This window comes from Schizophyllum commune (genome assembly GCF_000143185.2).
Source record: "Schizophyllum commune H4-8 unplaced genomic scaffold SCHCOscaffold_14, whole genome shotgun sequence".
NCBI classification, from domain to species: Eukaryota; Fungi; Basidiomycota; class Agaricomycetes; order Agaricales; family Schizophyllaceae; genus Schizophyllum; species Schizophyllum commune.
In genome coordinates, this window is record NW_026089551.1 from 433,535 (window position 1) to 446,573 (window position 13,039).

At 56.2% G+C, this 13,039-nt stretch overlaps 6 protein-coding genes across 6 annotated transcripts; 4 read left to right on the forward strand and 2 right to left on the reverse strand.

Moving 5' to 3' along the window:
- Positions 1-95: 95 nt before the first annotated feature.
- On the reverse strand, positions 96-771 carry SCHCODRAFT_02673006 (uncharacterized protein; the record flags this gene model as incomplete). The annotated part of the gene is made up of 4 exons (XM_003027237.2): positions 96-287; positions 341-553; positions 601-686; positions 735-771. The coding sequence occupies 4 exons, from the start codon at positions 769-771 to the stop codon at positions 96-98; spliced, it is 528 nt and encodes a 175-aa protein (XP_003027283.1).
- Positions 737-4,098, forward strand: SCHCODRAFT_02681506 (cystathionine beta-l). Its single transcript, XM_050346739.1, has 6 exons — positions 737-1,191; positions 1,240-1,733; positions 1,784-2,136; positions 2,189-2,492; positions 2,547-3,576; positions 3,627-4,098. Exons 1-6 carry the CDS (start codon positions 954-956, stop codon positions 3,938-3,940), a joined length of 2,733 nt encoding a protein of 910 aa, XP_050197415.1. The 5' UTR covers positions 737-953; the 3' UTR covers positions 3,941-4,098.
- Positions 4,099-5,406: 1,308 nt separating this feature from the next.
- Positions 5,407-6,401, forward strand: SCHCODRAFT_02518983 (ADP-ribosylation; the record flags this gene model as incomplete). The annotated part of the gene is made up of 6 exons (XM_003027065.3): positions 5,407-5,518; positions 5,572-5,683; positions 5,739-5,948; positions 6,012-6,050; positions 6,106-6,241; positions 6,297-6,401. The coding sequence occupies 6 exons, from the start codon at positions 5,407-5,409 to the stop codon at positions 6,399-6,401; spliced, it is 714 nt and encodes a 237-aa protein (XP_003027111.2).
- Positions 6,402-6,925: 524 nt separating this feature from the next.
- On the reverse strand, positions 6,926-8,386 carry SCHCODRAFT_02673009 (DUF1768-domain-containing protein; the record flags this gene model as incomplete). Its single annotated transcript, XM_003027238.1, has 4 exons — positions 6,926-7,114; positions 7,163-7,249; positions 7,297-7,428; positions 7,481-8,386. 4 exons carry the CDS (start codon positions 8,384-8,386, stop codon positions 6,926-6,928), a joined length of 1,314 nt encoding a protein of 437 aa, XP_003027284.1.
- A 625-nt stretch (positions 8,387-9,011) lies between these two features.
- On the forward strand, positions 9,012-11,262 carry SCHCODRAFT_02642883 (ADP-ribosylation). Its single transcript, XM_003027066.2, has 10 exons — positions 9,012-9,211; positions 9,293-9,459; positions 9,513-9,605; positions 9,656-9,818; positions 9,869-9,959; positions 10,016-10,161; positions 10,210-10,321; positions 10,383-10,589; positions 10,658-10,838; positions 10,897-11,262. Exons 2-10 carry the CDS (start codon positions 9,415-9,417, stop codon positions 10,996-10,998), a joined length of 1,140 nt encoding a protein of 379 aa, XP_003027112.1. The 5' UTR covers positions 9,012-9,211; positions 9,293-9,414; the 3' UTR covers positions 10,999-11,262.
- A 196-nt stretch (positions 11,263-11,458) lies between these two features.
- On the forward strand, positions 11,459-12,998 carry SCHCODRAFT_070808 (ADP-ribosylation; the record flags this gene model as incomplete). The annotated part of the gene is made up of 9 exons (XM_003027067.1): positions 11,459-11,516; positions 11,571-11,655; positions 11,718-11,808; positions 11,866-11,950; positions 12,000-12,142; positions 12,199-12,313; positions 12,367-12,579; positions 12,630-12,668; positions 12,716-12,998. The coding sequence occupies exons 3-9, from the start codon at positions 11,733-11,735 to the stop codon at positions 12,996-12,998; spliced, it is 954 nt and encodes a 317-aa protein (XP_003027113.1). The 5' UTR covers positions 11,459-11,516; positions 11,571-11,655; positions 11,718-11,732.
- Positions 12,999-13,039: the final 41 nt, after the last annotated feature.

The following is a 13,039-nucleotide window of genomic DNA, read 5'->3' on the forward strand; positions in this document are numbered from 1 at the left end:
GCGCGCGTCCCGAAGTGATCGTGGTGAAGCGCCAACAGCGCTCGTCACGGAGAAGACAGTGAGGGACCGTAGACGTGGAGGGGGAGGAATGGCGTTCATAAGACGCGCTTTTCGCAGCGAGTTTCGTCATGGACGCCAGCACAGTTGCGATCGCAGTAAGGCATCGCGCACTTCATGCACTTGTATCGGCCCCAGTAGCTACAGATGGAGCAGATCAGTCGCGGAGGGTAAGGGGAAGGAGGAGCCGTTGCCGTGAGATATGTGGGACCGGGCATCGCTTCGATCTTCTGTTCAATCTTCAGAAGAATGCCCTTGACGAGCCCACCGTCATACCACGCACCGACTTTTCGAGGAGGGCGTTGAAGTTCGTCGGGTAGAGCAGGGCAGTACGAACGGCCATGGTCGACTTCTTCCTCTTCGTGGCGGGCGAGCTGCCCAGGAGATTCACCTTGCGCTGGTCGGTGATGGGCGTGCGGGCTTTCCCTTTGGCATGGCGCGACTTGCTACTGGTCTCCCCTGCATCCTCCCCAATAGCCTCTGCATAATTCGATTGCTGCCCACGAGCTGAGTGTACAGAATTGGAGGTCACTGCCGGCATACCTCGAGCTCATCGAGATGGCGCCTTGTCCTTTTGGCGAGGACCTCGGGCGCTAAAGCGGTGGTCGACGCATTCACCTGGCGCTGCTCTATCGGATCGTTTGTGAGTGCGCATCTATCTCATGCGATGGACGTACTTTGCTCTCGCGCCTTCTTCGGAGGTAGGTAAGGCATCGCAGTCGTCGTCGGATGAAGCAAACTCGAACGACCCGTCGACGAGCGGCCCGGATCACGCCATCGACAGTCATCTTTATACCCGTCGCATTCGGAAGCACATCTTGTTCTCCACCACATCCCCTCTCTCGAATTTGAATCCCCCTTGCTGCTGAAGTCGGCAGCAGAAACCATACTCTAGGATGGCACCGACAATAGATTTGCGCAGGGTGCGCGATCTCCCTACCCCGGAGCCCGAGTCGCCGCTGGGGCCCCGGAAGCCATACAAGTTCTCGACGATGTGCGCGACAGTAGAAAACCCTGAGGCGAAGGATCAGTACGGCAGCAGCTCCGTACCCATCTACCAGACTGCGACGTTCAAGGGCGTTGGGGGGCAGTACGACTACACTCGCAGCGGTAACCCGACGAGGAGTCATCTTGGTGCGTAGCAATGTGCACAACGAGTTAGCAAGCTAACGAATGGACTAGAGCACCATCTTGCGAAAATCTCGTCCGCACAACATGCGTTCGCCGTGTCGTCGGGCATGGCAGCGCTGGACGTCATTTTGCGCCTGCTAAAGCCCGGAGACGAGGTCATCGCCGGCGACGATTTGTACGGGGGCACCAACCGTCTCCTCACCTTCATCAAGACGCACGTCGGCGTCACCGTCCACCATGTCGACACCACGAACGCAGAGAACGTCCGCCCGCACATCCACCCCACGAAGACCGCGCTCGTCCTGCTCGAATCCCCCACCAACCCCTTGATCAAGATCGTGGACCTTGCGACTGTCACCCGCGACGTCAAAGAGAAGGCTCCTGGCGCCATCGTCGTCGTGGACAACACCATGATGAGCCCGTACCTCCAGCGCCCCCTCGAGCACGGCGCAGACATCGTCTACGACAGCGCCACCAAGTACCTTTCCGGCCACCACGACCTCATGGCCGGCGTCATTACCTGCAACCGCGAGGACATTGCCAAGGTACGGCGAGAGGCGCCTGGACCGCGCACGCCCTGCTAACATGTGCCCAGAAAATGGCGTTCACGATCAATTCTGTGGGGAACGCCCTCTCTCCCATTGACTCCTTCCTGCTCCTCCGTGGGGTGAAGACTTTGGCTATTCGCATGGATCGCATGCAAGCCACCGCTGGCGTTGTCGCCAACTACCTCCATGGCCTCGGCTTCAAGGTCAACTACCCCGGCCTGCCTAACCACCCGAACAGGGAGGTTCACGAGCGCCTGTCCGACGGTAACGGCGCCGTGCTCAGCTTTGAGACTGGCAGCAAGGAGCTTAGCGAGCGCATCGTCGGTGGGACCCGGCTGTGGGGCATTTCCGTCAGCTTCGGATGTGTGAACAGCTTGATCAGTATGCCCTGTGTGATGTCGTGCGTGTTTCTTCACTTTTGCAACGTACGACTTTGGCTCACGTATTTTCAGGCATGCATCTATCGATGCGAAGACGCGCAAGGAGCGTGGGCTTCCGGAAGACCTCATCCGCCTTTGCGTCGGTATCGAGGACGCCTCTGACCTGCTCGATGACCTAGAGCACGCGCTCTACGATGCCGGTGCCATATCCCTCAATGCGGCTCAGAACAAGTTTGTTCGCACACCGCTGCCCGACTCGCCGGAAGCAGAGGCAGAGGCTGAGAAGCTTGCTGACGAGGACGAGGAGACCGAATGGTTTGTCAGCTCGCCCGGTAAGGTCATCTTGTTCGGCGAACACGCAGTCGTGCATGGCGTGGTATGTTTTCTCGATAGCCATCCGTGGTACGATGATAGCTAACTCGACAATCAGACTGCTATCGCGGCATCAGTCGACCTCCGGTGCTATGGTCTCTGCTCACCTCGCCACGACGGCAAGGTCTCGGTGCACTTACACGACATCGACAACTTTGCCGGCGCATGGGACATCAAGTCCCTTCCTTGGGATGTTGTCACTCCCGTCGGTCTGGGAGAGCAACCTCCCGAGACCCTGAACTTCAAGCTCATCGAGGCGCTCTACAATGGCCCGCTCAAGTCTTTGGCCGCCGACCGCTACCGCCACGCCAAGGCCGCCAGCGTCGCCTTCCTCTACATCTACATGACCCTCGCCGGCCGCCGCCGCCCCTCCTTCAATTTCTCTGCCCGTGCTACCCTCCCCGTCGGGGCCGGCCTTGGCTCCTCCGCTTCCTTCTCCGCCTGCGCTGCCACCGCGCTTCTCCTGCTCCACCGCCGCATCAGCATCCCGCCCCCGCCTGCCCCGTCTTCCGCAGAGACGGGCCACGTGCACATCTCGCATGAGGGCCGTCGCGCTATCACCCCGGACGTCGCCAGCGAGGTGAACCGCTGGGCCTTCGTTGCAGAGAAGATCCTGCACGGCAACCCGTCTGGCGTCGACAACTCGGTCGCCGTTTTCGGTGGCGCGCTCGCGTACACGCGCGGCCTGAATGGCCGCCCCGCGGGCATGGTCCCGATCCAGGGCTTCCGTCGACTCAAGTTCTTGCTCACCAACTCGCGCGTGCCGCGGGACACGAAGAAGCTCGTGGCGGGCGTCGGGGAACTGAAGCAGCGCGAGCCAGAGATGGTGGGCAGGGTGCTGAAGTCGATACAGCATATCGTGGATGAGGCGCAACGGGCCCTGACGGATGCTGAGCTGCCTCGAGAGGCGCTGTTGCACGCCCTGGCGGCGTGGATCAACGAGAACCACTCGTACCTTGTGTCGTTGGGCGTGTCGCACCCGACGTTGGAGAATATCAGGGCGAAGACGGCGAGCGCTCCGTACGGGTTGAGCACCAAGTTGACGGGTGCCGGCGGCGGTGGCTGCGCGGTCACTCTTGTCCCTGATGGTGGGTTCATATCTCTTCGCGGTTGGGGCTTTTGCTGACCTTCGAGTTAGACTTCAGCGACGAAAACCTAGCTGCATTGTGCCAGGACCTCGTTGACGCCGCTTTCGAGCCCTACTCGACCTCCGTCGGTGGCAGCGGCCTCGGCATCCTGTCCCCTTACGCCCACCACCGCAACTTCGAAGCTGAGGCAAGGCAGAACTCTGGCGTTGTTACGCCCCCAGTCACTCCAGGTCCTGAACTTGGCAGCCCCAAGGCGGTTGAGGAGACTCAACCGCTCCCGCCGCTGCGCCAATCCTTCGAGCGTACCTCGCTTGCCGAGCTGGGAGAGTGGGCCGAGGGTCTTGGGCGCTGGTTGTACGTATAAATGTACGCGCCTCTAACTTGGTGGATATAAGGAAAGTAGTCACAGTTCTTGACGTGCTTATCTATCTTAGATGTACAGTATATTCAACAGTATTCCTTGCGGATCCAGTCCAACCTGGATCGACATTATAACAATTGGGGAAATAGTCTTTGTGCCGGATTAGGAAGGCCTTGTTCTGAGGTGAAGTTCACGACAGTAAGTCACGAATTCTCTGAAAATCTGAGTTAATCGTCTCTCTCGGACATGCTCACCTCGTGTCCGAGGCTGTCCGAAGGCTGCAGTGAACTTCTGCGCACCGCTGACTGGGAACAAGCACAATCCACGTGGGTCCAGCAAGAGAGAGTAACACGTCACGGTGTATAGTTGTCACGTTCGAGTCTTTCTTCCCGAACCGTCAACAAAGACAAGTTCTGCGTACGTCGCTTCTGCGAGGTCCATTGACACATTCAGGTGGAGATCTATTAACGCTGCACGACCTATACTCGTCATCCCTATATCGAGTGATTTCCTCGAATTTATCAGTCGCTGTTGTTTATCCTTAGGTGTCCCCCGATGCGCTCAGCAATTCCCTTCGGGACAAAGACCTCTCGAAGAACCCGTAGCAAGACTGTTACTGCGGACGACTCATGCAGTGCACACAGAATCTCCAACCTTCCGTTTCGGTGATAATGGCCTCTACAATGGAAACCCCTCCCTGCCCTCCCTACATGTTCCAAGCTCAATTCTAACGAAGCACGCATTGCTGAAAGGCCATGCGGTGTACGCAAGGCCCTTCTGGTCTTGACGTGCTCTCCAATCTCCTTAAAGCGTCAGCATCGCAGTCAGCTCCTTCGCTCGTCCCGTCTTCTCTGCATAATGGCTTTGGCAGTTCCCGAACGAGCACCACTTTGTGGGGTACGCGTGGCAGTAGCTTATGGTACCCCAGCACACTGAGATTTTCCACAGCGTTGCCATGCTCGTCCGAGTGTTTACAGAATGCCGATGGGCGCCCCACCAGGTTTCTACTGCGCACGATGCTTCACCGTCCCGGTCAGCTTGACAGAAGAATGCTCTGTGCGCTTTCGTATAATTCAACATAGATGTTCACTCATTAACACATGTATACAGATGTGCAAAACTCATTGGGGTGCTGGCTTGGACGACCCCTGCGACTACTGCAAAGCGAAAGCACGACAATACCCCTTTCCATTGGCTCAAAGCAAGGGCCAGCATTTTCCGTTTCGTAAAGACTGTAAGCGGTTTCTCCGTGACATTGCGCAACTTTGGCTTCACATTAATTCTCTTAAGTCGCTCCCAGATGCTCCGTGCCAACGTGTCAGCAACCAGCCAAAATACTGTCCATCAATGCTCCTGCTCTTACCTGTGGCGATCTCGAACACATGTACGCTTCTTCTTCTTGATATACCCATGGATTATAGTGATCACACAGGTACTACGGCCACATATGCGCGTTCTGCAAGGTGAACATGCAGAACGAGCCCAGTGAATTCTGTTCGCAATCGTGCTGGCTCAAGTTCGCCCATGTGCCTCGTCTGTGGGATATGGATTGCGACGTACATGCTGTGCGATTGTTGAGCAGTAAGCTCTTGCGATCTCTCGCATTGATCTTTCTGACAGATATCCAGTCTTAGGATACTTCGACGAGACATGGGAACGTTCCATGCACTCAGGTCGCCCGGAAGTACGGAAGGTGTACATGCTGGCCACGTCCGTGAGCGCGGACGAGTCTTATTGGATGTATCGGTAAGTCCTTGAAGTCATGTTCATCTTCTTATGGTCATTGAACAATGCGCTCCAGCGATTATCTGGAGTCGCGCAGCGGCTTTCAGAACGCAGGTATGGCCATGGGGAATGAGGTGTATCGATGGCATGGGACCAGGCGTGCGTGCAATCTCGGTGACAGTTACAATCACGAGAATCTGTGTGCTCAGCCTACATGCTCGCTGTGTAACATCATACGCAACTCCTTCGACCTGGGGTTCGCCAATTCGAAGAACGGTTGGGGAAGGTATGTACACAATTTGTGATTCATGCTGTGTCGGGCCACAGTTTTTACTCTCGCCCTTCACAGGCTCGGTCGGGGTATCTACTCGACCGCCACTTCTTCTAAGTATTTATCCAGTCTTACTTCTGCCTGATGAAGCGCTTAAGATGATTTCTGCTAGGGCTGATCAATACTCGAGCAATGCGTGCGCCTCACGCTTCAAAGCGCTCATATTGTGTAAAGTCGCCGCCGGAAATATGGCCAAATGCGTCACGGATGCACCCACGGCCACTCGTCCCCCGCATGGCTTCGACTCGGTGAGTAGGGACGAATTAGGCCACTTCTTCTGCCCGGGGTCTAACGGCCGTCTAGATCCTTGCCGAGCCGGATGGTTTCGTGGAAGACGACGAGCTCGTCGTGTATCGGAACGATGCCATCAAGCCCGCGTATCTCGTTATATACGAACCCGTCCCGTAGTGTACAGTACATTGGCGTACACATAAGTATCTGATTCAGGAATGCCTTTTCTCGACCAAGCACTTTTCGGACAGCGCAACAGGAAAGCCACGGGATCACTTGAACGCCTAGATACATGCTCATGAGACAATGCGACTGCTCGATTAAGTTACAAACATATTTACCCCAATAGCGAGGGCCGCAATAGCGACGAAAGCGTAGACCACCCACTCAACAGGACCAGAGGTCGGGGCAGGCGCGCGACCGCCGCCACCGCCACCGCTGGCGCGCCTGCTGCTCCGCCTCGCCCCCTCTTGTTCAACATGCGACGAACGCTCCCAAGTATTATATCCCCCGCTCCCCCCAGAGCCCGACGAGAACCGCACGGGCACTTGCCGCCCCGCCTTCCCCGACCGATGCGACGACCGGACGCTGTCACTCCCCTGCGATGTTCGACGCGCGACAGGTTCGTTGTACGCGAGGGGAGCGTTGTATGTGATTGGCGAGTTATATCGGAGGGATGTTGCGTCGGCGGACCTTGCGACCTATAAGTTGTTCAAACCGCCCGTTCTGGGAGAGGGCGGCGGACTTGCCTTGGCGGCCTCAGCAATCGCCCTAGCTTCCTCTTCCTCCTCCCTCCGGAGTCTGTCGCGCAAGCGCATGAGGGCCTTGCCGAGCTCGTTGCGGCCCTTGCGGTCGGCGCCGACGCCCCAGAAGGCATCCTTGTCGGAGTCCTACGCGATAGTGAGTTTCGTGACGTAGAGATGGGGCAGAAGACGCACCTCAATGAGCTCTGCGTCGCCAGTTGATAAAAGTTCTTCATAAAGATCATGGTGCTGCTTGAACTTGTGGTAGATGGCTCGGTCCATCTGCGCGAGCGGTGAGTTGCTGATCATTCCTGAGACTGCGCGCTCACCATTTGTATGTTGACCTGCAGCCAATCTGGCCGGACTTCAGGCTGGAAGCGACGCGCCTCAGAGAACGCGACGGCCGGCCTGCGCGACACCTTGCGGATATGCTCCGCAAGCAGTGGGCGGTATTCGAGGAACTGCAGAGAAGAACGTCAGTTCGTGCTTATCGATACGGGTGCAGTGTACGACCTTCGACGCCTGGAAGAGGTGCTCGCTCGTTGGATATGTCTTGCCCTCGAAGATCACCGGATGATCGGAGAAGTTCGTGAAGCCATAGTACGGATCGTGCTTGTGGTAGAACAGGATGGTTTTGGGCGAGGAGGATGCGACGGAGAACTGGCTGCTGCGATCGGCGGGAGGGGTGATTTGGATGTAGGGAGAGCCAAGCTGCGAGCGCGCGACCGATTCGGCGCTTGAGTAGCGGATTGTGGCGAGGCTCGCTGGCCGAGTATACTGCCGCTTCCCGCCCGGGCTGCCTGAGTACGCTTTGGGGCTGGCGCTGGCGCTGGCGTACACATTCTCGCGGTTGGTCGACTGCAGGGGCAACGTCGCGGACACAGGTCGACTGCGATGGTCCTTGTAGTTCCCATGCAAAGGTGTGGTCGGCGCGAAGTTACGCGGCCTGCTCGTGGGAGGGCAGCTGTGCGGCTGCATATCATCCGTAGACATGTCGTCCGAGCCTCTCCTCACATGCACCTGGCTGTCCTGGAAGCCTAATCCTGCATTTTTGCGATGTCGGGTTCCCGCGTGGCGATGGTAGTCCTCATCCGCCGGTATCCGCTGTGTCATATACGGCGGCGACGCGATGCCTTGCGCCGTAGGCATGGGCGATGTAGAGTCAGAAGACGCCTCAATCTCCTCTATGTCGGCCTCCGCTACGGAGGTGGAAGTCACAAGCGAGTCTTGCTCGCCGCTTTCGTCCGGTTGTCGATGGGATGATGAGCCCAGATGAGAAGAGAGGGAAGAAGTCGAAGCAGTCGGCCTGAGAGCGCTGTCGAAGCCAGACTTAGATGGTGTCGTTGGCGTAGAAGGCGCCAGCGTGCGTACGGCGCCCGAGTCGCGCGGCGTGAACGTGATCTGGCAGCCGTGGGGCATGAAGATTTGGACAGCCCCGTCCTCGCCTGTCGTAACCGTCGCTTGGCGCGGGCTATCAGAGGACCCTGGAGGGACTTCCCCGATGCGTACGAGAGTGTCGGAAGGGATTGCCAGAGGGGCTATATCAATGGGTTCAGGTGTGGACATGTAACTGGAGACAGCTGAAGGGGAACGCGAGCGATGTTAGGGAGCTTGAGCTCGGCCGATGAGTGGCGCGATTGTGGTGGTCGAAGTTAAGTTGCAATTAGCGAGCCATGCGTCTAGCGACGCGAGATAGCAATGGCGAGACAGGTCGCAGCACTCAGCACATCCCGTCCCCCACGTTGTTCAGGCGAGGCGCCGGCTGACCCCACCGGCTCCGTATAATAAGGGCAGCACGTGTCTTGTGCGCGTAAGCCCCCCGGGACAAGGGAGTAAGTCGACGCTACTTTGGGTGGTGCGAGTGGATCTGCGCTGGAGAGGACTGGAGTGGAACAAGTGTCACGAAGGTGAGGACAACGAGCAGAAACGATCTGGGTTCCATGTTCAACTTGCGAGCCGTGAGAAGGACTCGGTGATCAGCGGGCCGTCCCGTTCTCCGTTCTTGCCTTCGTCCACTCAGATATCGTTTTCGAACGTCTGCAATACTCAAGCACGTCACCAAAGGCATTTTGGAAAAACGTATACAGATGTTCTGGGCCCACGTTGTACTTATGGGGTCGATGATCGAAAACAGAACTCGCTCAGTCAGTACCAGCCTCGAAGACGGACGTGTAGAGAGCTTGTATACGCCTCTAACTTTCATATATGTCTAATCGCCACTTGAGCAAGCCGCATCCTAGTAAGGTGAGGCCGACATGCACAAGAGGGGACCCACGGGCAAAGTTTACCACACATCGCTGACGGTCCGCGCCTCATGGCTTCCAGGTGCCCCCTTGCGCGCGAGGCGTGGCCTTCGCGGAGACCCGCTATAAGTTTCAGCATACCCTTCTTCGTCTAAGCCATCATTCGCATTCCGCTGAATCACTTGCTGCATACCGCTGGACGCTATGCCTGCCCTCGTCGACACGTACCAGCCCTCGTACCTTTGCGACGTGAGTGATCTCACTTGTAATCCTTACGTTCTTCCCTGCTAAATGGTTTGCAGCATTGCCACACACGGCCGAGATTCAAGGATGGAAGTACTGGGTACAAATTTTGTGGCCGTAGCTGCGCTACGGCAGCGTCGAAGCTTTGTGAAGTGAGTAAGTTCATTGGAATTGCCTGAAGAGGTGCTAATCCTCTGGGAAGTACTGCCATTCGCGTCCGAAGTACAAAGAGGGAAAGCGTATCTTTCCGCATTGCGGCAGGCTCTGCGCCTCAGCGGCAGCAGAGGCCGCTGCGAAGGCCGCGATATCTGCTACTGTGAAGCCGCCCTCGTCGCCACAGCCGACGGCAGCGGCGAGTTCGTCAGGTGAGTACGACTTGCGTGTCCTCTACTCCAGCCCTAACATAGACTGTCAGCTACGACATGCGCGATCGTCGACTGCGGCAACTCTGTCTATCGCAAGAACGACGGGACGCTCTCGAAGTACTGCTCTTTGAAGCACAGGAAGTACGTCAACTCGTTGACCTGTTCTCCATTGCTCCATCACTGACGCCTTTCTTCAGCCTCGCGGAACACATCTGCCTTTTATGTCGCAAGAATCCCACAGATAGAGTATCTGCGTACTGCGGCAGGGCGTGCCGAGACACAGCGCTCGACGAGGGTCCGCTCGTCCTCAAGGTCCCCGTCGACCATGATCGCTTCAGGAGCGGTACGTACTCGCATGACTATTTTCTCATACAATGGCTCAACGGCGCAGTCGCTCGCCAGTTCCAGGACTCCTGGAGACATCGCACCTCGATCCCAGCAGTTAGGCAGATCTATTTCATCCAGCCGCCGCGAGAGATCGTGAACCAGTACAAGCAGTATAGGTGAGCGCTAGCATTTCTGCTTGTTTGCCTCGAGCAACCAGAATCTTACCCCGCCTCGCAGAGAAGAAGTCGAATCCCGTGGCCACTTCACCGCGCAGGGCTTGACCAAGGGCAACGAGAATCGGCGCTGGCATGGGACGAAGCGGCAGTGCCGCCTGGGCGATGACGGGCAGAATCACTTGTGCGATATACCGAGCTGCTCGCTTTGCTCCATTATCCGCACGTCGTTTGATTTGAGCTTCTTCAAGGGAAGGACGGGGTGGGGGAGGTGAGTGCGAGCTCGCTAGGCGCGCCGTTAGATGGTTTATTGACCGATTTGCTGAACATCGTACTTAGATTCGGCAAGGGCCTATATACGTCTTCGACGTCGTCTAAAGCGAATGACTACTCGATGAACGACGGCGAGACGCCGTCGACTTGTAAGGCCATCCTCTTGACGAAGGTGGTGGTTGGGCGCGGGTACAAGATGCTGCGCGACAAGACTGACTTGACGGAGCCGCCGGCCGGTCATGACTCGGTAAGCTCTATTTCTTCTGCCTGAAGGCAAATCAGGGCTCATGAGAGATCGCTTCCAGGTGTTAGCGGAGGTCGGCGGCAGCCTGAACTACGATGAGCTCGTCGTGTACCGCAACGAAGCGATCAAGCCAGCATATTTGGTTGTATATGACTCGAAGTGAGCTGGTCAAGATATCAACACGATTAAATATATATATCTGTACCATACGTATCTATTCTACGTACGATTTGATGACTTCATGACTTATGGGTCCATTGTTTATCTATGCTGTTTGTTTGTTATGGCCTTCCTGATTAGGCAATAATTTACATTCCCACGACCATTGTACTTGCTCCCGACCACCATGCACTGACAGCATTCGTGTCCGACTTGTGTGGCGCGGTCCAAATGCGTCCCTGCGCTCAATATAATGGAGATTCCGTGTATGCTCTGCGTCGCCCATCCTCGCTTGTGGTCTGAGGTGGACGCGTGACAGTCGAGAACCGTGCAGCGGAGCCGTGATCACTGTCACGAACGCCCGGGCTTACTTCACAAGACAGGCAACAAGCCTTGCGTACTTTTCTCGCGCCGGAGCCACTTCACGAAAATTGTTCAGCAGAGAACCTTCGTCGTTCTATAGTTTATCTCTCTTCCATGTCTTGGCTAATCAGCAGTGATATTGTTGATTGGTTGAGCGAAGTTCGTACGCTTTCAGCGATGACAGAGACTGATATGCTGACCTCGTGTACGCAGCTCTGATCTGACTCTGCACGGGGACGACCTCGACACGGAGTCCGCGTGTGATACACGCTCTTGCTCAACTCTTTCATCTTGTTAAGTACGTCTTCATATCGTTCACCGTATTCTTCTTCTCGCTCATGAGTTGCCTGATGGACATAGTATCCAGATAGCAGAATGTACAATAACTCCCACCAAGGAAACCGGCCTTCCGATCTGGTAAGGAACGGGAAACGAGGCGTAGAGATCGGAGGTATGTTCGTTCGAACAGACAGTATGCGCATCACTACTGATCAGCTTCCTCGGCTAGAGCTGTTTGCTCAACTTTCACCATCTTCACCTTCTTTTCACGATGATCTGCCCATCCCATCTCTGCATGATATACTGAGAAAAGAGTGCGCCTTCGTGCTCGCTCTGAACCACACCGTCTGACCCATGGCTCAGGCCTCGTATCTTTTGCATATACTGCGGGCGAAGTCACAACGGAAAGAACAAACTGATCTGCAACCCTTGGTGCGACAACTGGATTCGATATCCTGGCTTGAGGGTCGTCAATGTCCCTCTTGACCACGTCTCTTTCTCGAGTGGTACGTCCATCAGAACCATTCTCGTTGATACATAAAAATGGCGTTGACATTGCCAGTCGTCAGACAGTTCGAGCAGTCATGGAGACATCCCGACAAGCGCTGTCCTGTCGTGAAACGTGTCCTCTTCGTCGTTTCGTCAATGGGAAGCGTCCGCCGCTATGAAGAATACCAGTGAGTAGAGAACACAAGAATAATGAACAAGATCGTTCAGCAATGATCATCAGGAAGCGCATAGAGGAACGAAGAAACTTCACTGCTGTGGGCCGCCCACCTGGGAACGAGAATCGCCGGTGGCACGGTACCAGGCGCGAATGCAGCTTAGGTGAAGACTGGTCAACTTCAACTTGGCCTTGCAAATCTCCGACGTGCTCAGTGTGCCGCATCGTCTGCGACTCCTTCGATATCGAGTGTTACAAAGGCAGGACGGGATGGGGACGGTACGATGACTCGTTTCAGTGCAGGCATCAAGCTCATGCGCAGCACGTAGATTCGGCCGTGGAATCTACACGTCCTCGACATCCTCGAAGTTAGTGTTCGTTATTCCCTCTCACGAATCAACTAAGGCATAGCTAGGGCCGATGACTATTCCTGCAACCTGGAGCGGGGGTCGACAACCAAGGTCATGATCCTGGCGAAGGTCGTAGTCGGTAGAGGGTACAAGATGCACTACAACAACTCGTCTCTGACCGCGCCGCCGGTCGGCTACGACTCCGTATGTGTACGCTCTCTTCCTCTGTACACATCTTACATTTCCGGACAGGTTTTGGGTGAGACGGGCGCTCAGCTGAACTATGACGAGGTCGTAGTATATTCGAATGATGCTATACGCCCTGCCTATCTCGTTCTGTACGATTAGGAGCGACCGACTGCCTCGAACTCCCCGTCACCAATAATGCA